At 36.6% G+C, this 26,155-nt stretch overlaps 1 protein-coding gene across 1 annotated transcript; it reads right to left on the bottom strand.

The window, feature by feature from the left end:
* Window positions 1–108: 108 nt before the first annotated feature.
* Window positions 109–26,011, bottom strand: kdr (kinase insert domain receptor (a type III receptor tyrosine kinase)). Its single transcript, XM_039693143.2, has 30 exons — window positions 25,786–26,011; window positions 23,598–23,694; window positions 22,129–22,343; window positions 21,538–21,659; window positions 20,263–20,431; window positions 19,944–20,080; window positions 18,830–19,022; window positions 18,530–18,647; window positions 18,230–18,402; window positions 16,974–17,130; window positions 14,931–15,042; window positions 14,353–14,461; window positions 13,901–14,245; window positions 13,549–13,695; window positions 12,479–12,610; window positions 9,863–9,969; window positions 9,336–9,468; window positions 8,548–8,652; window positions 8,341–8,454; window positions 8,015–8,103; window positions 7,732–7,900; window positions 6,801–6,892; window positions 6,560–6,682; window positions 5,764–5,875; window positions 5,564–5,663; window positions 5,253–5,358; window positions 3,986–4,104; window positions 3,668–3,752; window positions 2,594–2,679; window positions 109–2,509 (listed from the first exon to the last, which is right to left on the bottom strand). Exons 1-30 carry the CDS (start codon window positions 25,847–25,849, stop codon window positions 2,293–2,295), a joined length of 4,047 nt encoding a protein of 1,348 aa, XP_039549077.2. The 5' UTR covers window positions 25,850–26,011; the 3' UTR covers window positions 109–2,292.
* Window positions 26,012–26,155: the final 144 nt, after the last annotated feature.

The raw sequence follows: 26,155 nt of genomic DNA on the forward strand, positions 1-26,155 counted from the left end.
AAATAGCATGGAAAATAAATGGAGATATGAATGCATTGTCTTGTCAGGGTCACTGAGAAACAGATAGAGGAAGAGAGGGGTCACAAAACATTGAAGCACACATAAATGTTGATTTTAACTGGCAAGAGTGTTTATTTAAAAAAAAAAAATAACATTAACAGACATGTAACTAAATAGTTATCATAATGGCAAAATACTGACAGTTTTCTTACAAAGACAAAGAAGGCCCTCATTATAAACTGTACAATCAAAAGGCCAACCAACAAAAAAATCAGACAGACTGTTTGTTGCTTGGGGGAGAACTAGTCTGGTCACGATTCGTATTAAGACAATGCAAAAGATGAAGACAAAAATTGAAAACATTCACACACTCAATTGTCTAACATTCCAGTTGCTATTTCCTGTGCGGTAGGAAGAGGGCATGCCTCTGCTCGGGAACACACTGAGAGACCACTCTTGCTCCGCAGTCTGTGTAAACATGATTGTTTTGCTAAGGCTTTCTTGCTCGCCAAACCCCCCTGACATTTAGAAGAATAAACCTAAAACATACATCTTATCTGCTCCAAAACAGTCTGTTCCAACACAATATATTACATTTATTTCATTATAGTGAGCATGATAAAAGAAACATTTAACAAAGTCAGTGATTCTTTTAGGCATACAATTACGAAAGAAGCGATAACGGTGCACCTCAACTGAAGCTTGAGGGACAATTAAACTGGTTGTTGTTTTTGGATAATGCAGTCATGTGCTTTGTCATTATGAGTAATGACAGGAAATGCCTAATATGGGATAAAAAATTAAAAGGTTGTTACTCATTTTAGGTGGGGAAATTGGCTGCTCTGTCATGATGTGAAGATTGTTCACCAAAAAAAAAAAGTCTTAATTTATTCACCTTCATTTTGTGTTTTTCCCAGAAACAAAAAAGTGGCATTCTACCAGACTATGAAAGTGAAATGAACAAAAACATCTTAAAAGCATCATAAAAATCCTTCTTTTCTTCTGAAGCCATTCAAAGAGCTTTCTTACCCTATTGGCAGCTACGCAACAACAACTTTGACGCGTTAAAAAATTCGTAAAAGAGATCATATAAGTAATCCACATGAACTGAAAGGTTTAGTCTAAATTTTCTGAAGAGACACAATCGCTTTATATGATCATCAGATTGAAATTAGGCTTTTATTCACATATAAACATCAGTTGTGATGCACTCAAAAAAATTATATGTTGGCTATAATTAACTTTATGTCAACAGGTTCCACATAACTGGGTTACAATAAATGAACCTAATTTATTCATGTAACTTCAACATTATGGAAAATGTTTTAAGCGACGAACACTGAAGCAGTGTTAAAATTAATGAGATAATTAAGTGAATATTTGAGGGATGATTTATCATTATTGAAGATACCTGATGGTAACAAGCAGAATCACTGAAGGAGAAAACCGGAATTTGCAAGTCACCATTATGGTGATCATTGTGTGTTTTAGTTAGGCTGTTAATCAACTTTAACACTGCTTCGGTGTTCATTTAACACTCAGCTCAGAGCTTTATTGGGTCGTTTATGACTTCAACATCCATAATCTTGAAGCTACATGAACAAATTATGTTTGTTTAATATTACCCAGTTATGTGGAACCTGTTGACATAAAAAAAGTGAATTTATGGAACCTGTTAATGTAAAAAAGTTAATTAAAGCCAACATATAATTTTAAGAGTGTAAACGGAGGCTCAAGCATGTTCACTTAATGTGTGAGCACCACTGAGGTTCATTCTCAAGTGTTACACAGCATGTTTGAGCTTCCACAAGTACCAATGAGGGCTGTTCTTGCGTTTGTATGCGAATAAAAACCTAAGTTAAATCTGTTCATCATATAAAATGACTGTCTCTTCAGATTCAGAACATTTGGACTAAACTTGATTCATACAGATTACTTTTACAATCTCTTTGTGAACTTTTTAAAGTGTCAAAGTGGTAGTTGTGTCAACGGAGAAACAGAAAGCTCACGGATTTCACCAAAAAGATCTTTCTGTTCCGAAGATGAACGAAAGTCTTTTGGGGTTTGGAACAACATGAGGGAGAGTAATTAATGACAGAATTGACATTTTTGGGTGAAGCTTCCCTTTAAGTTGTTACTGTGGTCACCATTCATTTCATGGAAAAGTGCGGCTTGCACGTTCTGTTATAAATAACTGAAGAAAATTTTGTCTGAATTTTCATTCTTGACTGAACTATTAGATTAAAGTTTTGAATAACATAATAAGGAAGACTGTTTGAAGCTTTATAGATGTTAAACTGGAGGTGCACTATAACGGACCTCTGCACCGAACTTGTCGTTTCTCTTGGGCAGTGGAGGTTTCTTCCGATTGTCTCTTTTCAGGATCATCTCTTCGTTGGCGTATATAGGGGCTTCAGCATCATCAGAGTGGTAACCAGACTGATAACCACTGGTCTGATTGGACGATTCAGAAGCTAAGGACTCCTTACTCTTGCACCGCATTAGTGGGCTGTGGATAAAAGCATGACCATGTTTATATGACTGTGGTATTGTCCTCATTTGTGACTGTACTGAGATCAGGATGAATTGTCACCTGAAATTGGATGGTCTTTGCACCTGCCTTTCCAAAGCTTTCATCTGCTCACGTGATAAACCCACTCCACAGTCCATGTGACCATTCTGTAGGAATGGAAGATCATACAAAATTGGCTGTTTTCATCCTCATTAATGGGATTTTTGGGATGCAAGAACACTCTGTGAATTATTTATCAGATAACCTACATTTTGTTTCATATACTTTTGAAATAAAATTATTTTTAAAATAATTGTTATAAAATAATGATGGAATTATTATAGAATTATATATTGATTCGCAAACAAACCACGAATCTGTGTTCTCGATGCAATGATTGCACATCGTATTTATGCATAGACACATTTCACTACATTCAATGCATTGTTTCCACACACATTTCAGATCATGTTTTGATATGTCATGTGTTAAGTCATTCAGAATGGATCCTTGTAACTGTAGTGTTTATATGTGTCAGGTCAAGGCAGTTTGTTTATATTTGCTATTGCACTATATACATACTATACACTTTAAAAAATGCTGGGTTGTTTTAACCCCAATTTTGGGTCAAATATGGACCAACTCAAACACTGGGTAAAAAATTTAATTTAAAAATGTAACCCAATGGCTGGGTTTGTCCATATTTGACCCAAAATTGGGTTAAAACAAGCCAGCATTTTTAGAGTGTACTCTGTGAATTCTGAAGTTTGTATACATAAGTTTATATATATATATATATATATATATATATATATATATATATATATATATATATATATAAGTAAAATAAGTATATAAGTTTTAAGTTTTATTTTTTTTCATGGGTGCTTCGGTGTGCATGCATTTATGAATTTTTAAGGACACCTAAATTTACCTTGACAAAAGCTTGCAGAAAATACTTAGCTGGATATAGCAAATCATGACAAAAATTAGCATATTAAACAAGATAAATGTATGATTGATTTTATGATGTGTACAATTAATTGTGATCAAATTGCAATATATATATATATATATATATATTTTTTTTTTTTGTAGCAACAAAGTTTGTTATGGATCATGACCAGATGCTAGTAGTACACAGAGTTTATTTACCATTACAGCAGTGTGCTCCAGAGGAATGTCCACAAAAGTCATCATACTTATTGGCACACCACAACTGTCCATCTGATGTGGGAACCTGTCAGAAGAGGCATGGGTGGGACCGCTGTTGTTTTAGTTTGTCAAAGGAGAGGTTAAGCACGTTATAACTTCAAATGTCAGTTCTTGAATGTAGTGTGGACACAACAAAAGTCAACTTGGGCAGGGATAAATATGAGGGCTTCAAAGGATATAATTAAATCTGATTAATTTTCCTTCTAGGACGCCAACAACAGCTCAAAAACACCAGACAGAATAGTTACTGTAACTAACCCCAGAGCTGGAGCATTGTCATAGTGTAGCTGCGCCTCTGTGCTGCCTGCATAGAGTGCTCTTTTAGATGATTCTTCTTCCATCTCTCCATTTGTCAGTGGGATGTAGTCCTTTCCATCCTTAAACACAGGCAACAAATAATAATTCAAATAATTATAAATAGTAAAATAATTCCAATTGTCACATGAACAATGGAATCACGTTCCATTGAAAAGTAGAAAAGTTACTTTCTTAATTTTCTTAAACTGCATAAGATATTATGATAATTGATAACATAACGCGCGACATATAGCGCTGTGGGACTTCGGACGACCTGAGTTCGAGTCCTGGCTCGCGGACTTTTCCTAAATCCCAATCCCCACTTTACTTCCTGTCTAATTACTGTCCTATCAAAATAAAAAGGCATTAATGCAAAAAATAAATAAATAAATAAACTAAATGAAATATAGAAATTAAAAATAAATAATGTTGCTACTAACTGTGGCAACTAAATGAAATAAGTGTAATTCCAGGTATTAAAAAAGTACTAAAACTAAAAAAAATGATTGTGGTGAGCAGGACGAGGCAGAGGGCCGTGAGGGAATGGGATATCTCTCATGGAGGAGCGGAGCATACAAGGAGGAGCGATGATCATGAAGGTGGAGAGAGGACCATTTGTCATTTTGACCATTTTTTATTTGATGTTTTGTTTTATTGTGTGTCTTTACTTTCGTTTTTGTATTTGTTTTTTTATTTTATTAAAATCTTTGAAATGTTCACCGGTTCCCGCCTCCTTCTTCCCATAACGAACCTTGTTACAATAAAAATGTAAAACAATAAAAGTTACAATGGGTAAAATTTAATTAAAAAAATTACTAAAAAGTGATAAAAGTACTAAACAAAATTACTTAAACTAAAATAAAATAAAAGCCAATGAAAAATATTGATGAATACTATAATAGTATATACATAAAACTAAAATAATACTGGCTGAGGCTCTATTGAGGCTTTACCAATGGAGTAAGGAAAATTACAATTCAATTTATAAATGAAAAAAACAAAAAAAACAACAAGAATTAAAATCGTATCTAAATGCACTTTGCATGTAAATGTATCTCGGTTTAAGGATGTTTAGATATTTTTACTGGAAAATAAGACAAAAATACTGGCTATATTCTGTAGTTTTTTTTTTTTTGCTTTGACAAAATACTTAAATTTACTGAAAACATAAAGTAGACAAAAAAAAAAAAAAAAAAAAAAAAACAGAACACTTGGAGTCAAGTCTCACCTGTTGAGCGCTAGCCTGTAACAGATTACCCAGATGCTCAACTAACTGAGTAAAGGTTGGTCTGTCTTTAGGTCGATCAAGCCAACAGTCCAGCATGGTCTGGTATCTGGAAGAATTTGACAAATTTCCAAAAAAAACAAAAAACAATTAAGTACTTCTTTATCTCCAAAAGAATTAGATACTACTTGCGACCATTTTCTGTTGGAAACACTATGACTGGCATCACCAGAACTACAATAATCTAGATCCAGAAAAATAGATTCAAAGACCTTCAATTTTACATCAATACTAAAACTGTGAAGTATATTTACATCTCAGGTGTGGCGTAATCTGGAGCTCTCATTCTGGTTCCCTCCTTTAGTCGCCTACAGAAAGTCTCATCAATGCACACACCTGGGTATGGAGATGCACCTGCACCAAAGGAGACGGGCCATCAGAACTAGAGTAGGTATACTGAATGTTGACTAGTAAGCGCTGTGATAATATTATGTTAATATCACTATTCTGTTACCAAGTGAGAAGATCTCCCAGAGCAGCACGCCAAAAGACCAAACATCACTCTGTGTGGTGTACACACGGTCAAAAATGGTTTCAGGAGCCATCCACTTGAGAGGAAGACGAGCCTGCGATGATAGAGAGGAAATGCTCAAGTTTAAGTTGGTCTCAAAGTGTGGGGCGCGCCAAGAGCATGTCAGGGGATGCGCGGACTAGGGTTGGATGATATGATGATGTCAATCAATAGTTAGTCTGTATGTAAATATATCCGTGTAGCGCAGGACTGCTTAAATGCGATAGAGCAGCAAAGAAACATGGAAGAATGAGGAGAAAGAGTGGGACTTGCTTGATGAAACCACAACTAAGAACCGAATTTGGTACGTGAGTGCTAAATTCAGTTCACTTCCGTGGCTTTTTGCACTTGAATGGTCAAATACACACATTTATGTGTCAAAATGCCCGTCTTGGTGAGATTTCATGTAGCACAGTCAGTTTAAAGTGAAGTAAACTGTTGGGCGAAATTATAATTAAACTGGATCCATGCATAAGGTCTTAAAGTGACAGCAGCCTGTCCTTAATGTTAATCAGTCAACAATAGAAAAAGGAAATCATTCACTGCTTTTAATTGAATATCTTTCGTAGCTTTATTAAAAATCCGTATATGTAATTCATACAGTGCAGGTCATACTGTGCAGTTTAAATGGGGGGGTTGAGTATGTTGCGTTAGAAAGGAGGCATATTGTTTTTGTATTTGAAAACCCCTGGTCTATTGAGAGAAACAAATGAAATGAAGTTGTCCTAAGAGTTCTCACATCTCCTTTACGGACGTAATCGGGGTCTTTATAGACGTCTCTGGCCAGCCCAAAGTCACATATCTTCACCACGTTGTTCTCAGAAAGTAGGATGTTTCTGGCTGCCAAGTCCCGGTGGATACACTACAAACACAAAGTAGCAGTATGACTCAAGCAGTTAACTTCAATGATTAGTAATTACTCAAGATCAATGTACTGTATACACACACAAGTGGGCCCTGGATGAGTGTTTCAATATTACCTTTCGAGAGGCTAGGAACTCCATGCCTTTGGCCACCTGAAAGCTATAGCTGATGATATCCTCCATTGTCAGGTGATCCCAGTCTGAACTCTCTATACATGACACATAATATAAATACATCATAGGTCCTGTAAGCATCTTTTTGTGTTCACTTATTTAATTTTATTTAACATTTTTACATTGTAAACGAGGGCTTGATTCTGGGAGTACAAATATTCCATACAGTTTCTCAAATAATGAGCTTATTGAATCTGCTGCTTAATAGTTAGAATAATTATTATTAATAATAAAATAATGATCTTATTTATTTTATTTATTTTTATTATTCATTTCTTTGCAGGTAATTTTATATCTTAATTTACGTGACATTTTTATTTTAAAAGTACAAATATCCCATTTATTTTCTCACACAATATGAGCTCATTAAAGCCAAGTAATAATTAGAAAAAAATATTATTAAGAAATAATTCCATGTTTTTTTTTTATTATTATTATTATTTTGGTGTCAATCTTATTTTTAATATCTTTATTAATTTGCAGTGTGACAAATTAATTTTTAAGAGTACAAATACTACTTAATTCTTAATACAAATACTTAATAATAATTAAAAATAATGATGTTGTTACAGTAACTTCTTTCTTAATTTGCAGTGTGACAAATTAAATTAAAAGTAAAAATGTCCATGTAGTTTCGTAGTAACTAGTTCACCAAAGCTACTTAATAATTAGAATAACTATTTATCAATAATAAAATAATTACGCTGTTTATGTACCATACCTTTTTATTTTGCTGTTAAATATGTTTTAGATGAAGTACAGCATGTCTCATACAGTACAATAAATAAGGTTTTGTAATGTAATCTAAAAAATAGTTCATGTCGTAACATTTGAATGACAATACAGTGTAATCCAACAAACTAATATACTGTACCTTGTTCATTCTGCAGCTGGGTCGTGGAGGTCTGTTCTCCCATATTGGTGCACACTGCGGTGCCGGTGCAGATGTCCAGTCGAGTGCTGGTTCCCAGACCCAGATCTCCCTCATGTAAATCCTCTTCCGGCTCTACCTCCCTCCTGCACGGCATCAGTGGCATCCGCTTCTGAGGAAACAATACATGTGTGGATCAGTTTTCCGCTGTTGTCATGGTAGTTGGTTAATTAGGTGGTTGTCAAGGTAAAGTAGCCTTGTTACACTAAGTAATGACGGATTTTACCTTATAGGGACTGTACTCCCCTCGTTTGCTTTTTAAATAGCTGGAGAGGTTTCCGTATTTACAGTATTCTACAATCACCATTAAGGGCCCTGTAGGTGTAAGAAAGAGAGAGAGAGAGAGGAAGAAGAGGCCTTTAATGTGGACACACCGTGTTCTTCTCAACAATGCACGACCACTTTGTGGTGTTTTTGACACATTTCGTACTATGACTGTACATTTTGTCACACTCCCTGAACAGAGCATGCCTGCCACAAACTTCACAGTAAAGGAAAGATTACAGAAGTCATTTCTGTCAATATTTTTAGTATTTTTAAAGGGAAACTCACCCCCTTGTTTAGTGCAGGCTCCTAGAAGGTTGACCACATTGAGATGGTGACCAATATGGATGAGGATCTTCAGCTCAGACATCAGAGCGCGGTACTCGCTGGAGGTAGCGCCCTCTGTCGGAGATTGAGAAAACTGCAGTCAGTTGTGTTACTGTAAATGGAAGATATTTGAAGCCAGTTTAAGGCCAGACAACAGATGCCTCATACCCTTGAGCATCTTCACTGCTACTGTAGTACAGGTGGTGGCCTTCTCAATACCATATGCGATCGCCTCCACAACTTGACCAAATGCCCCTCTGCCCAGCGGCTCTCCTGAAAAATACGGTATTATATGTTTGTTAACACTTGTCTAAAAATACAGTCTAAAAAATGCTGGGTTGGTTTAACCCAATTTTGGGTCAAATATGGACAAACCCAAACGTGTGGTTAAAGATGTAATTTAAAAATTTAACCCAAGGTCTGGGTTTGTCCATATTTGACCCAAATTTGGGTTAAAACAACCCAGCATTTTTTAGTACATGTAGTAACATTTTTGTACAAAGATTGCAGCTGTTTGCAGGGGATAAATTGGGTCTTTAAAGCTCGCCTAAACCAAAGAAGAAAAAAACATGCATAAATTGTTCCACAACATTTTAACACACTGTTATGCTACATAATGCATATATATTTGCTTATATATATATATTTATATATATATATATATATATATATATATATATATATATATATAAATAATCAAATGCAGGGATATACAGATAAATAAACACTGTCTGTTGCATACAGCATACATTGGTCCAGTATGAATCTTGCGTTTTATGGTAATGTATTGAACTTCAAAAATAAACTCATTAAATTAAGACAGAGTATTTCTAACTGCACCATGAAAACCATACTTTTTAATCAAAACTACTGAAAAGCCATTCAGGATTGATCTTAGCCAATTTAATTTGATTTATTTGGGGTTGTTTTATTTCTCAGATTAAGCCAAGTCTCACCTAGCTTCAGTCGATCACGTGGGAATTCCCACTTGATTGCATCATAGGTCAGTCTCTCACAGTGCTCATCCATTGGCAAATCATCATCCAGAATGATTGACAGGTAGCCAGTTTTCAGATCTCCATCATTAGGCTGTGAGAGAGGGAAGAAGGAAGGACGGATGACGAAATGGAATGAGGTCAAAAGGGGAGAAAGAGCTTGTCTGAAAGAGACCTCTACCCCTGTCCTGTTTGAGTCTCCTAGAATCAAGCCCTCATTATAAAGACACCCACTAATGAGTTACTGGAAGCTACTATCATACTCAGAGGCAGAATTAAGGCTGGGGTACAGTGGGCACTGGGGCCAATGGCTGGGTGGTGTACGTGATGCATCGCAGCAGAATGTGGGCTGAGCATACAATAGAGATGGCGTAAGCCAAGTCAGGGTAGTCAGATCTGATCAGTCAGAGTAGAGCGGAGAGAGCGTCTGTGCGTGTAAATGAGAGAGCGGGAGAAAACAAGGAAAAGGGAAATAGATGGAATGTTACCCGCTTCCTGTTGCGGACAACAAAGACGATGAGGAGCCAGAGGAACATGGCGATGACAACGGCACCAATAGGCATGATCAATTCCACATTCATCTTTTCTTCTGCACCTGTGGGATCACAAACAAAGATGACACACAAAGATATTTAAAAAAAGATTTAACCAAAACAAACTCAATAGAATGATAGATAGAACTTCAGACAGACAGACAGACAGACAGACAGACAGACAGACAGACAGACAGACAGACAGACAGACAGACAGACAGACAGACAGACAGACAGACAGACAGACAGACAGACAGACAGACAGACAGACAGACAGACAGACAGACAGACAGACAGACAGATAGATAGATAGATAGATAGATAGATAGATAGATAGATAGATAGATAGATAGATAGATAGATAGATAGATAGATAGAGGAACTGTAAAAATGCTTCTCAGTTTTATATTAATAGCAAAGGACAAACCTAATTTACAGGAAATATTTGTATGCTGTTGGGCGTGTATGATGGCTCGAGGAGCAAAGAATGTGAATTGTTTGCTGACCTGATATTACATCCAATAAAAATATGCCTGAAGGGCGAACAGCAACATGAAGTCCACCAGTAGGAACCGACTGACATTAGATAAAAAGTATCATGTTCTTTTCAATAAAAGAACATGCAACTGGTCAATCAATCATTACATGGATGGATTATTTAGTTTATTTCTCTCTCCTTTCCTCTCCTTTCCTCTTTCTTTTGCTTTATGGGAACGGAGCTGTTAGTGAAAATGACTGGCGCCTGATCAGTCGCATTTGCAGTGACAATGAGAAAGAGTGATGGCGAGAGAGGCGCGTACACATGGAGTCTCTTTTATTTGTGTGCCTCTCTCTGCTCTCTGGAACCATACCATGAAGAGATGGAACCATACCACGATGCAAGTCACTGAGATAGATGTGTGTGTATATGAATATGAACTGGATGAAAAAAGTTCATCAAAGTTGTCCTAAGAAAAGAACAGATATTGTTCAAAATTCATGTACAACTTTGATGAAAAGTTTTGATCCACTTCAAATGTTGACTACTATATATACATTTGAATGAGAGTGTGTATGTGAGAGAGAGAGAGAGATGGGGGAAGGGGGAGGGGGGCATCTCTTTTGTGTTCTGGGATTTTTCTTTGTTTTCTTTTAGCACTCACTAAAGGATGTACACTAACAGAGCCCCTTTCCTGGTGGACTAAAAAGAGAGCTATTTTTGCCACAGGGTCTTGATTAAAACAAAATCTGAAGGAGGATAAAAGTCAGTGTGAGACCGAGCTTGCCTCACACCCATGAGACGTCTCTAAACGTCTCCTCTTAAAATGAGATTTTTAAAGGGGTCATGAACTGGCTTTTTAAATTTTATTATATTGTTGTCTGAGGTCAGCTTATGACGTTCGCTTGTTTTTTTGCATTCAAAAACATCAAAATGAATAAGTAACAGGCTATTTTCTACCCTAGTTTTGAGTCTATGTCAAAAACGCTCGGTTTTTATGGGCGTCTCGCACTGAAGACATGGAGGTAAATACCCACTGCTGTGAGTGGAGAACAGTTTTTAAACATGAGTTTCGATTCACCCGTCGGTGCACATGGGGGAAATTGTTTTGAAAACGTCCAATGTTGTAAAATAGCAACTGGAATGATTCGCCCCATACATGTTCGACCCAGAGTCCGTGTGTTGCAAAATTCCTGTCAGATCCAATATAGACGGCACAGCACCGTTCTTTACTCTTAATCGGTCTGAGAAAAAAATCGTGAAAGAAAATCGTGTCCGTTGGTCATCCGGATGCGTTCAAAAATTTGAACTCTTGCGAAAAGCTACGGACGGTTCCTATCCGACAATTCCAGCGGAAGTTGACCGTTGCTATGGTACTGATGATAAACAAACCTGAATTATTAACTTTTAATAAAATAAATATTGATTTTATAACGATAAGTTGTGATGTCATTTTTTATTTTCATGACTTTCTAACGTTTATAAGGGCAGTTAATACAATTAAATTGAAGGTAGACATTGAACTATTGACCACTATATCACATTTTTTAGCCGACCTGACATGTCAACGTCCTGAGCAACTTTCCTCACGCAGCATAACCCTAATCAGAGAGATCATACAGAACTGACAGAATCAAACTTTAATCGCCATTTTTGTTCTACCCGCGTCCGACGCTTTTCACTGTGTAGTACGACGTCCGTTGGGAACGTATTGCGTATTACGGAGCTGATTTCAACTGCCAGTGTGAAGGCAGCGTTAGATGTCAAAAGCTCAAGGAAAATTGGATTTCTCAGTTCATGACCCCTTTGTAAATGTAATGTAATGTAAATGTACTTTATTTACATAGCACCTTACATCAACCGATAGGTGAACCAAAGTGCTTTACAACAGAATAAACAACAAAATAAACTTTAATTGTTTAGAATAAACTTTAATTGTTTGGCTACCTTTACACCTCCCTTCAAAACTGACATGTTTTGGTATAGGAAACATTTACACTAACATTTAAAGGTTTGGGGTCAATATTAAATATTTATTTTCAAACTATTTATTATTATTTTTTTTAATAAAAAAAAATAAACCATCCACTCACCATCCACAGTGATATGAGCCTCGTCATAGTCACAGCCCTGCTGGTTACAGGCTGTACATATGTAAAGACCACTGTCCTCTTTTTTCACCCGTTGGATGGTCAAGACACGATTTGACCTTTTCAGAATCACACCTGACAACAGAAAAGCATGATAAGTCACTAAACTCGTCACCCCTCAGAGACAGTTTTAGACGATCTTTTTTTTTTTTCTGTAAAGCACACACTAACACCAAACTAATTTTATGATGAGATTCAGTAAAACTTTACAATAAACAAATAATTGACTCAAGCCTTAGAATAGTGGTCAAACTAAAATACTATGTTAAATCAGATTTGCCTTCAACATGTGAAACAGATCCAGTATGTGTATACACTATGAAGAGATTTTAAGAGTCTAAGGATCATGTACTTATCGACTTTGTAAATGGTTACAGAGAAAAAACTGGGCATCGTACACTAAACAAAGACAGAAGATCACACACTATCAGACTTTAAAGTCATCCCTTACACAGCGAACTTACACAGAAACATGCCTGAGTGAAAGGAGATGCATGACAAATTCAATTCTAACATGTTTGATATCCTTTAACTGTGTGGATTCATAGACTGAAGATAAAAAATAGTCTCTACCCTTCATACACTACGTGATTTTCTGTAAAATCTGTTCAAAATCTGCAGACAACCGCAACTTGTGGTGACAGTGTTATTTTAGTTTTATTTATATAGCATTATATTAGCACTCCAACTTAGGGCAAACATTCTGTGTAAAAGCCATGTAGTGCATTCCAGGGAAATACAGTGTACTTACCTAGAAAGTACTGGCTAATATAAGGTAAGTACATGGAACAGGGGTAGGTTTAGGGGTAGGTTCAGGGTTAGTACTAGTTATTACACAGTAATTGTAGTTACTAAAATAAGTACATAGTATTTACATGGGTAACTGGACTGTAAAAGGAAGCGTTACCGAGAATTGTCCCACTCTTCAGGACAATACTGAGAATATAGAGAGTGTTATTTATTCTTACACCTATAATTTGTTGGTATATCTACAGACATTTAATTTTGCGCACCTGATCCCTCCATGACGGTCTGGTTGTCTTTAGTCCAAACTACAGTAGGGGTTGGTGTGCCGGTCACCTCACACTCTAGAGTGGTAGAGTCACTCACATTCACTCTCTGGTTAGTCAGATTGGTCACAATTCTTGACATCTCAAGAGCTGCGGAAAGATGCGGAAAGAAACTGATGTACATTCAAGCTTGCACATGATTTCTGCGAAATATCCCATCTGAACAACCAAACTGAAGCAAACAGGAATTAAATATAGTCCATTAAGTATGTAATTTCATCACCAAACTAATTCAATTACACAAATAATGTTTTTCAACAAGTTTCCTGAACACTATGTAAAGCTATCGACTAACCTCTGAGCTTGAGGTTGTGAAGTAAGCAGGTTCTCTCACTGGTGCCCACGTTTTCCACTTGGCAAGCATACAGGCCTTGGTCCATCAAAGTGGCATTGGGTATGGGCATGTCCAGTGTTGCATTAGTGCCCTGCAGGCCTGATATGGTGACATTGGGCTGGTGGAAAGGTGACAGGGTGAGGGTATCACAGGGCACGGCTGCTGGAGGGTCATCGGGGTTGGCTATGTTTGTTACCCGATACCAACGTAAGTTTGAGTACAGCAGTCGGTCGGCAACACAGCGCATTAGCACATCCTCTCCCTCAATAGGGCTGCTAGAGGGGAGCACGCTTAGGTTGAGGAAACCTGGGAAGATGACAAAAATAACGAAAAGTTCAGATTTGATTAGTTCAATCGCAGTCGGTTAATTGGGGATCTACAGTGGAGATTGTCTCTGTTTTGGAAGCACTCACGAGTTACTTGAAATACAATGACTCGCTCTTCTTCTCCCATCTTATTGGCGGCAAGGCACCTGTAGAGGGCATGGTCAACTGCTTTCTGGATCTTCAATGAGCTGATGGTCTATGGGAGAACACGCAGAACATCATAACAGGCAGTGGATGATTTAAAATATAGAATTATATCCAGATTCACCAAAATTAACCACTAATTCAGTGAGGTCCAAAAACGTCTCATACCACTTTTGCATTTTCATTACAAATCAGAAAATTGAATTGAAAAAAGTACATGAACTCAACAAGCATGATTTGAGTATTTCCAAAGAGCATATTAAGCTTCAATAGAATCAAGTGCATCTGACTGCCTGTACAAAGAAGAATACATTTGTTTATTTTATTAGTGAACAAGAAATAGTACATGGATCTTAAATATTTCCTATTTACTTTTCAGGTTTATTACCAGGTGTATATTAGATTTTGAATCCCAGTCTCCGACAGTAGGAACCAACGTACTGTGCATATTATGCGTACCATTTTTTTTATTTTTTTGCACGTTCGAAGGCTGAGCTAAATACAGTACAGTACTGGTTTACCTTAAGAGAGCGTTCAATGACAGATGTGGCGCTGATGATGGGATTCTTCCCTGTGTTGTTTGATATCTCCCTCCACTTGTCACAGTTCACCACACTCTGGTCTGACTTTGGTCTGAGAGTAACAGTTTTCACACAGTCAAAAAAAGAAAAGAAAAAAAATTAAAAAGTTATTTATTGTTTAATTTCTTTTGGTCAAAACAATAATAATATACAATTATTATTGTTATTTAAAGATTTCTAAAATTAGTTTATTTTATAAAATTGAATTTTAAATTTTCCAGGTCTGCAAAACACATTTAAAATATTGCTGTGGAGTAGCAATATTGTTGGCTCTGTGAAGAATTGCTTAATGGTCTTAAGTAATAATATCAACTTAGTAATAGTAATAAAATAATAAATAAATAATATCAATATCAAGGTCTAATGTAAGTCACTTTGGATAAAATTGTCTCTTAAATGCATAAATGCAAATACTACTGTGCAAAAGTTTTTTTTTTTTCTCAGCAAGGATACATTAAATTGATCTAAAGTGACTATAAAGACATGTATAATGTTACAAAAATATTAGTTCAAATTGATGCTTTGTTCTTTCTGTTAATTTTTTATTCATTAAATGATCCTGAAAAAATGTATGACACAATTTCCACATTTTTTTTAATTAAATAAATGTTACAAAAAACAAACAAACAAACAAACAAGCATCTTATATTAATTTGACATATTACAATTGAGGATCCATGTCTCAAAAGAGAAATCAAGAATAAACACCTATTTATCTACACATATCCAGCAGGAACAGGAAAACCGGAAAAACATTCAACTGAATCCTAAACAACAATGCATCTATTATTAACGGTCTAATTTTAGACCATCCCATATCTGTTCTCAGATCTACTGTACAGTAATTCCACTTCTGCCACGAGCAAAAGGAATTATATGCCATGTCAATAAATTTTCTTTGGGTTTAGCCTTCAGCACCTCATGTAGATTGGTTCCACTTTATTTTATTTGTATTTTAAGGTGACGTAGTTACATTGTACTAAATCAAATAAGTACTGAGTAACTTACTACAGAGTTACGGTTAGGGTTGTAGTAACATGGAACAATGTCACCTTCAAAGAAAGTGTTGGCAAAGGGGGTCACATAAAAGCTGCAACGTAAGGTGAGAAGGAGGTTGAACTTTTATTTGTAGGATACAGTGACAGACATTGTGTTATTTTCATGTCTGATCAAGGACACAGGTTTTGAATGTGTCTGCTTTTAGAACAACAGGAAGTTGTGATGAGGACTACGGAAGTAGGTGAGGCTGCAATCTGAAGATAAGGCTTGTGTAAAGCCTGGCCCTGAACACTCATTGCATGATCACAACATCCTTGGAAGTGATGTTCTGTAAATGCAGGCTGCCAATCAAAGTCGCAAGTCAACAAAAACTCACAGTAGCTGATTTCTAAGTCCTCTCTTTTTGGCCCAATCACAACAGTTGTTTCCGGATGAATGCCCAATTAGAGCACGACATGATGAATGGATTGCACTGAACACCAGGAACAAATATGTTCGCACTGTTCTTATATGCCTTTTACTGGAATTCGTAGACAGGACCTGCATACAACCCATACAACTACAGGAAGAAACATTTCATTTACAGTATAGCTTTCTTTCTGAATGACCGGTTTTGTTACAGGTAAATGTTTTTGGGGCCATTCAGTTGATCTACGTGTTTCAGCATTTGGATTATCACGAACAATTTGTCATTCAAGAAAAACAATATTTACAGTAATATAGACATATAAAGAAAAATGTAAAAAAGTAAAGAAACATACTCTACATAGGTTTAAAATGTGGTGATGTGCAAATGATATCTCAGGGATATTTTTTTAGTACTTAATAACCTTAAATCTAACCTAATTTAGCCATGTTAATTGAGTTAGTCAGTAATATTTTGACCAGTTCATTTATATGTAACCACGTTTTTTGGCAATCTAAATTCTTTACATTTGAATCAAAACAAGAAGACAGGATCAAATAATGTGGCATATAACTTACAGAAATCTGATTGGGCAGTCCTCTCTGGGCATCCACTGCCATTTGATTGTGACAGGGCTGGATCCTCCGCTAGCAGTGCATCTGAGTGTAGGACTACTGCCATACATATGAACATCACGATCCAACGGCACTTCCTTCTCAAAGATCTTAGGGTGAACTGAACATATAAACACACAAGTTAAAGGATTAGTTCACTTTTGAAAAAACTTTTGCTGATAATTTATTCACCCCCATGTCATCCAAGCTGTCCATGTCTTTCTCCATATAATGGACTTACATAGGAACCAGACGGTCCAAGGTCCAAACAACAGTATAACAGTTTCAGATGCAGCTTCAAATGTCTTTAAACGACACCAAACGATGAATAAGGGTCTTATCATGCGAAACGATCGGTTATTTCAAAACTTATTCCAAAAATGTAACTTTTCTAAGGACAAATGCTAGCCTTGCTCTATTCTGTGAGGCGCGTTTGCAATGTCACGTAATACGTAATTACGTTCAAAAGGTCACGGGCGACGTAGCCGGAAGTACAGAATCAAAATCGTCCCCCATCTTTGTTTTACCTTTTAATTACTTTTTTTTGTAAACGGTGTTTGAGTTAGTTTGCACGTTCAACCTATGCGTTCAACTTGTAAACACTCTGACTCTGTACTTCTGGCTACGTCACCCGTGACCTTTTGAACGTAATTACGTTTTACGTGACGTTACAAACGCGCCTCACAGAATAGAGCAAGGCTAGCATTTGTCCTTAGAAAAGTTACATTTTTGGAATAAGCTTTGAAATAACTGATCGTTTCGCATGATAAGACCCTTATTCATCGTTTGGTGTCGTTTAAAGACATTTGAAGCTGCATCTGAAACTGTTATTAACTGTCGTTTGGACCTTGGACTGTCTGGTTCCCATGTAAGTCCATTATATGGAGAAAAATCCTGGAATGTTTTCCTCAAAAACCTTAATTTTTTTTCGACATTGGAAAGAAAAACATGGACATCTTGGATGACATGGGGGTGAGTAAATTATCAGCAAAAGTTTTTTCAAAAGTGAACTAATCCTTTAATACAGTCGAGTCAGAGAAGAGAAGAGAAGAGAAGAGAAGAGAAGAGAGAGAAGAGAAGAGAAGAGAAGAGAAGAGAAGAGAAGAGAAGAGAAGAGAAGAGAAGAGAAGAGAAGAGAAGAGAAGAGAAGAGAAGAGAAGAGAAGAGAAGAGAAGAGAAGAGAAGAGAAGAGAAGAGAAGAGAGAGAAGAGAAGCATTACCATGAACCAATAGTTGAAATGTTCTTTTCTGCTCCTCCTTGGTAATCTTATTTGTCATGACAACAGTATAATTCCCAGCATCCTTCTCTGTAACACCATATATAATGAGAGATCCTTTGTTAAGCTTCATCCTGTACTCATCCTTCAACACTATCTGCTGACCATTCTTATACCTGGATGGACAAGAACGAAAGAAAGCTTAATGCAAGTTCAGTCTGACTTTCACAGAAAAATCGAATGTATTCTTTATAGGCACTATATGTATATGCATAGCACACACATAAGTAACACACCACTTACCACTTGAAAGAAGGCTCTGGATAAGCATAATATTTAACAAGGATTTTTGCCTCTTCCTGGCCAGCATTTACATCCACAGTCTGTGTCAACTGATCATTGAGCGCTATAAATGGTTTCTCTGAAATATCAATCAATATGTTAGATGCTATTAAAACATTATATTTTTGTATTGTAAAACATATGGTCTTCATGCTACCATAATGCCAGCAACTTGCCTTGGTGTGACAGAACTAATGTTTTAAATAATATCATTTTGTTTGTTGTTGTTGTTGCTAAGTGGTTATTCCTAAAAGTACATACCATAGACGACGAGGGATGCTCGGGCAATCTTGTGCATCTGACCACTAGAGGCTGCACATATATACTCTCCTGTGTCATTTATGGTCACATTCTCTACAATAAGCGTGTTGGACAGTTCTAAGGTGTTCCACAGCTTCTTCTTGTAGGACCTTGTCTCATAGCGTGACCTTGGCATGGAGCTGTTGAAACCTCTCTGCAGGAGATGAGAGAGACGGCTTAAATCCACCAGAGAAATGCATGATGCTAATTTATGAAATTGCAATTCATCAAAATCAGCTGAACTGGTCTAGACTGGATGGATTTGAATTGAATTAAGTCTGCTTCAAGTGTCTTCAGTAAAACATAAATGTCACGAGAAGTGAACGTGAGAACTGAACAAGAAGTAGTAGAAAAATAACGTATTTCTCGTGCATGCGTCGTGGAAATCTCTTGAAATCTCGTCTCAGGCCCAGAAGGAAGAAAAGGAATAGTCGAATAAAGTCGTTATTTTTGGGGGGGTTTCCGCACAAAAAGTATTCTCGTCGCTTGATAAACTTAAAGTTGAGCCACTGTTGTCACATGGAATATTTAAACATTTTCTTCGATGACTTTCTGGGCCGTCAAGTTTCGAATCCCTTAGGGTGACTATGCGGTAGTGATCCACCTCTCAAATTTAATCAAAAATATCTTCATTTGTGTTCCGAAGATGAACGAAGGTCTTACGGGGTTGGTACAGCATGGGGGTGAGTAATTAATGACTTAATTTTCATTTTTGGGTGAACTAACCCTTTAAAGCGTAATGGCAGAGCATTAAAGTCGACTAGTCAGTGTAACCCCTACTACTGTAAGTAGCTAGATATTGACAGTCACACAGAACATTGGCTGATGAAACATTTTAAATGATGTTTTGGGGTCAATACAAGTCAATAAAAACATAGCAGATATTTTTTGTTTAGACTGTTTCTGGCTGTTTTTCCATCGCCGGACATTGCAAAACTTATGTAGAGAACAGGAAGGAGACACGTAAAAAAACAAAAAGGGGCTAGTCCAGTTCTTTTCTTTGGTAATCTAGATTATGTCAAAAATGCTGCCGACTGAGGTTAACTTGTATTGAACAGTTCTCTAAGTCACTGACCTTCTCATGTGGGAAGGTCCACTGAAAGTCGATTCCCACATTGAGCTCAGTTTTAGCGGTGCAGTTCAACATTAGCCTCTCCCCTACCGTCAGCCTCTCATGATCTGGACTCATTTTGAGTTCATGGATCTTGTATCCTGCGGAAGAGGGAAGGGGTGTAAGGGACGTGCCGGGTGGAGCATTGTTCTCTTGAGACTAGGGCAGCTGATCTCACACCAGACTGTTATCCAGTCTCAACAAATGATTCTGAAACATGCAATCTCGCCTCCTCAAAAACATTTACCTGCCCAAAATAACCTTTTTTTTTTTTTTTGCTTACCAACAACAGCCACAATGTAAGGTGAGGACTGATAGATCTCGTTTCGAATAACGGTTTGGCAGTAGACCACGCCTGCAAAGCTGACCACATGACTAGGCAGGATAAAACCCTTCTTGCTATCCCAGATGACCTCTTTCCCATCAGTGGTCAGTTCTTTCACTGGAAACTTCTGTTGGGAAGACGTCACAAACATTCTTCACGTCATATCACCGGCAGCGAATCACACAGGGATCTTAATGAGTAAACACTAAACAATAGTCATACATTTCATATATATATATGGATCTAAATTCAACAGAAAATAGCTATACATATAGCTACATTAAAATCATTTTGAAAAAGAAAACAAAAAAAACTTCCCATTAAAAGCATTTTTCACAATGTTCACTACTGTTCAAAAGTTTGGGGTCAGTGAGATTTTTCTTTCAAGGAAACCAGTACTTTTATTCATTGAGGACCAAAAAACTTTGGTAACGCTTCCTTCTACAGTACAGTGTACTTACCTAGAAAGTACTGGCTAATATAAGGTAAGTACATGAAACAGGGGTAGGTTTAGGGGTAGTTTCAGGGTTAGTACTAGTTATTACCCAATGATTGTAGTTACTAAAATAAGTACATAGTATTTACATGGGTAACTGGACTGTAAAAGGAACCGTTACCAAAACTTTTACCGTTACAAAAGATTAATACAAATAAATGCTGTTATTTTGAACTTTCTATTAATCAAAGAATGAAAAAATGCATCATGGTTTCCACAAAAAATATTAAGCAGCACAACTGTTTTCAACATTGATAATAATAAGAAATGTTTCTTGAGCAGCAAATCAGCATTATGATGATTTCTGAAGGATCATCTGACACCGAAGACTGGAGTAATGATGCTGAAAATTCAGCTTCGCCATCACAGGAATAAAATTACATTTTAAAATATATTAAAATAGAAATTATTATTATTATTTCACAATATTACTGCTTTATTTTATCAAATAAATGCAGCATTGCAGCATCAGAGACTTCTTTCAAAAACATTAAAATACCTTACAGAACCCAAACTTGTGAACAATAATGTAGTTTATGATTTGGATGATCTTTGCTGAACTCAGTACACAAAATAACGATATCTAAATGGTTTTTAAGTCACAAGTATTATTTAACATTACTGAATCATCCTAAATACATTTAATTACACCGACAAAACTAAATCTAGGGTTAGATTGAATGGAAATAGCTCCCCACTTTTTACAGTGTATGATATGTATGTGTAGAAATACTCACTGTATACAGTGTGACATTTAGGTTCTCCACAGATACCAGGCAGGGAATGACCACCTGTTCTCCCTCCCGAACGAACACCACATCATAATCTTGAGCCATTCGGACAAATGGCGTCCGATAATCTAAAAACATATGTCTGGTATTTATACTTAACCAACAACCAGATATTAACAAACCACACACAGAAAAGATGAAGTGGTATCAAGTATAATACACTCTTTTGATAGTATAAGAGATATGACACTACTAATGTGAATAAGTATCAAATGGAGTGCAAGTTCACACACAACCACACTAACACTAACCAACAATTTCTATATATTTTGTCTGTCTGGACAAACACTACACAGGTCAAAGGAGGAAGTAAAATGTGGTGGTGCCACTAGAGTGAAGAGGTTATGAAGAATGAGGAGGTCAGAAGGTTATCCTGAAAACAACAAAGGAAGTATGCGATGAACACATTTTTGTAACATTCCCACTTTCTCTCCCACTTTTTCTGGAAGACAGTGAGAAAGAGTGGGAACACTATGAAAAATGTGCTCATCTTTTTGTTGAAAATTTGTCCAACAAGATTACACATGAACATCATACCTTGAATGAAGACATATACACCTATAGAAGTCTTCCCATCTTCGATAGGCAGGCTTTTATAGAAGCAGCGGTACTCTCCCGTCTCATTGGCTATTGCTTTGGAGAGTGTTAAAGTGCTACAGAATAGTCCATCACCACTACAGTCTGATGTGGTGAGCCGGGTTTCAGAACGGCTTCGGTTGTGAGGTGTAGACCACTCAAGGATCTGCCGCCCCCTGTGTAACAAGTAGAAAAGACTAGTGTCAGGAATGTAATCAAACAAAAATAACATTCTTTCATTTCTGTTTTTACCATCAAAAATCAAATAGTTTACCAAATAGTTCACCGTGGTCAGCTAAAATATCCTCTCATCCTATGATAGACTGGATAGATTCCAGTATGGCTTCTAGAGGTATAGTGAGCATAATTGAATGATTTGCTTGTGGTAAGACAGTACGCGAACATTCCGACTGAAGACTTCTGGGAGAGACAACTTAAAGGAGTAGTCCACTTTAAAAAAAAACTTTTGCTGATATTTTACTCACCCCCATGTCATCCAAGATGTCCATATCTTTCTTTCTTCAGTCGAAAAGAAACGAAGGTTTTTGATGAAAACATTCCAGGTTTTTTCTCCATATAATGCACTTCAATGGGAACCAAACGGTGCAAGGTCCAAAAGACACTTTCAGTGCAAACTGCAAACTGTTCAAAGGGCTTTAAATGATTTCAGACGATGAATAAGGGTCTTATCAAGCGAAATGATCGCTCATTTAATAAATAAATAACAAAGTTTAAGTTTTATAAGCTCAAATGGTCACCTTGCTCTGTTCTGTGATGCCCGTTCGTGAGTCAGAAGGGAGCAAGGCAACCATTTGAGCTTATAAAACTTTGTTATTTATTTTTTAAATGAGCAATCATTTCGCTTGATGAGACCCTTATTCATCGTCTGGAATCGTTTAAAGCCCTTTGAACAGTTTGCAGTTTGCACTGAAACTGTCTTTTGGACCTTGAACCGTTTGGTTCCCATTGAAATGCATTATATGGAGAAAATCCTGGAATGTTTTCATCAAAAACCTTAATTTCTTTTCGACTGAAGAAAGAAAGACAAGGACATCTTGGATGACATGGGGGTGAGTAAATTATCAGCAAACGTTTTTTTGTTTTTTTTTTAAGTGAATGAGAAATGAGTGGAACCAACTACCCCAGCTATGTCTATCTGGATGTCCTATTTGCTGGACATTACTCTTTTGGAGTGTCCCACAGCTTAAGTGTACAGCGCCAACAGAAAGACAATACAATTTTGGCTGGTCCCTATTGAGGCTCTATCAGAAAGACTCTGAGATCCTTCTGAGCTTTGTTGTAAATAGTTATACACACAAAATGTTTAATAAAAAAAAAAAAATCAAATAGTTAACAAAAGCAGAACCCTTTTCCCAGCTTATGAGTAAAAAGTACAGACAGAACTGCTCTTCTCCAGAAGCAACACTTACCTGCACGTGATCTCCAGTGTATCTGAAGCATTGATTCTGAGAGTTTTCTCAGTGATGTTTAAGGTTGGAGGATCCGGCACAAACCTGAGATCTATCGCTACAAGAGAGAGAAAAAATACATCCAGAATGCTTTGTTTAAGAATAAGCTGCTGTTAATCACATACTCGCATACAATTAACATCAGTGAGTGACTAAAATAAGGACTTTAGTGGATGTAAGATATTCATTTACACTTGCACTGACTGGTCTAACTAATTACTAATACTAATGCAAGTAACTTATTTAGTCTGAAAGAATTTTTTTTAAAATATTTATTAATGAAACATATAAAAAATATTATGCTATAAAGTGCAATAAAGCAACACATGTTACCAGATTTCTGCTGTTTATCTTATTTAATTTAATTAAACCAACTAAGACACAAAAACATCCAATGTAAATTTTAATCTAGACAACGTAAAACAATTTTCACATTAAAACTAAACACTGGACACTAGGACCGGAGCAATAAACCACTGAGAATATGGCTGTAATATAACATCAAGACTAAATAAACTTTAAGAGGTGTACAACATGCATCGTTATCTAGGATCTCCCTAGTGCTTTTAACATGGTTAATACTAATGCCAGAACAATTTAGTTTATTAACAAACTTTATCTCCATCTTCATCTAAAAGTGACTCCCTTTTTTCTTTTTATGTTTATGCTTGTAACACACATAAAGTAACTGTGTATGAGCCATTTTGACAGCTTTAGCTCGACCATCAGGCTAAATCTACAGCTTCATTACCAACAAACTGCAAAAAAAAAAAATATGTCTGAAAAAAGTGCAGTCAAAAAAAAAGTGCTGCTTAGCCACTCAAACTAACAGTCTGCTTGTCTCTGTGCATAAGCATGGATTCACATAGTCAATCAGGAGAGCACAAGAGCGGCAAGGACCATGAATGCCTGTCCGTTGCCTGGCATGGTTTTACATTGGGATGTAGACATAGAATGGCATAGACCAGTGTAATGTGGGACCCTGGGATATTTTTCCACTGGAGCTGCAAGTGCAGCACAGAGGTCTGGATGTGTCAAAACAGGAAGCCTGGGCAGATGGCCCGGGGCCAGGCTAAAAGGCCCCGCGCACCAAAACCTGAGGTGGGATTCCTGCTCCAGAGGAACTAGAACTGGGAACACACACTCTTATGGGCACACACAATCATGCCAAAATACATGGAGTATAAATACATGCACTCCATGGAGAGTTACTTATTCAACTGTTTGTTTTAACACTAAATGGACAGACACTGAAAGCATTTGAAACAACAATGGCGGCAAAGTATATCTGATGAATATGAGTGAACTGAAGGAATTGCAAGATAAGGGCAAGAAAGAATAGGGCGTTTTATTTTTAACTTTCCTGAAAGCAAAAATCTCTCACTAGATCCCAGTTTGAAAAAACAAAAAACATTATATACTATATAAAATGTTCTGACAATAACATTAAATAAAAAAATGTAAAACCACATGATGACTTGCATTTTATCTAAACTGACTTCTACAACTGTAACCAATAGGCAGAGCACACATGTTACCCAAACATACACAAAACACCATTAGAAAAACACAACACTAAAATAAAGATATAACTAAATAACATAAAGGCAACTTAAAACAAACACTGAGTATAACTCATTAGAATAATCTAAACAAACATACTAATTTGTGTGTGGAATTCTTGCTTATTCTCATTAGGCTACTTTATCAGTAGCAAATATTTTTTGAATAGTATTTCCAATGAATGACCTTTTTATAATAAATAAAAAGTTTGAATCACTTTATAGCTAATATAGCAGGAGCATTTCAAATTTTTTTTTTCCAGTAGGCTATTCTAAAAATATCTACTAGTTAGCCTACCACAGATACAATTACGGGGGAAAGTGATAATAATCATTGCTACAGTTGTTTCAAACCAACAACAGGTGTAGGCCTACACTTAACATTTTAAAACGACATTTTATAATGTATGCCTATATCTTAATCTCAGCAACTGCAAAAAGTGCGTTCAATTGCCAGTTAACAATGAGTTGAATATGATGATGAGAAAGTTTTATGATGTGAGCATTTGAGTATTTAATTAGAAATGATGATGAGAAAGTTTTACGATGTGAGCATTTGAGCATTTAATTAGAAGTTTATGTCATACCTATTATCGAGTTGATGGTTAAGAGGATGTCGATGAGAGAAAGCACATAAGATGTTTTTGCCATCGCCCGACAGTAACGCAGGACCGTCCCGTCATGAAACCAAAAGTCAGACTCCTTAACTCCTCATCACGATTATACGACACAGTTGTGCACTTTAAGTTAGGTTTACAGAAATCAGTAAACAGAAATCCTTGTGCTGTTCTGAGTTTCTCCCCTGATTGAGACCTGTTGCCCGCTCACTGATGGATTCGTGCGCTAGATGTGCGCGTGACTAAAGTGCGCTGATAGGGAGGAAGACGAGGGAGGGGCGCGCGCAACATGTACTAATCAAATAGCCTATTTTAGCCTACCGTTCTTTAAATGTCTATA

The sequence above is a fragment of the Pimephales promelas genome, chromosome 13 (genome assembly GCF_988280905.1).
Source record: "Pimephales promelas chromosome 13, fPimPro1.hap1.1, whole genome shotgun sequence".
Taxonomy (NCBI): Eukaryota; Metazoa; Chordata; class Actinopteri; order Cypriniformes; family Leuciscidae; genus Pimephales; species Pimephales promelas.

Bases quoted from the DNA above. Each gene is read 5' to 3' on its own strand.
- kdr (XM_039693143.2), bottom strand. From the start codon at position 25,849: ATGGCAAAAACATCTTATGTGCTTTCTCTCATCGACATCCTCTTAACC. The intron at 14,462-14,930 runs GTAAACCAGTAC...GTTCTCCCATAG, and splicing joins TCATTGAACGCTCTCTTAAG to ACCATCAGCTCATTGAAGAT. The intron at 7,901-8,014 runs GTAAAATCCGTC...TTGTTTCCTCAG, and splicing joins GGGAGTACAGTCCCTATAAG to AAGCGGATGCCACTGATGCC.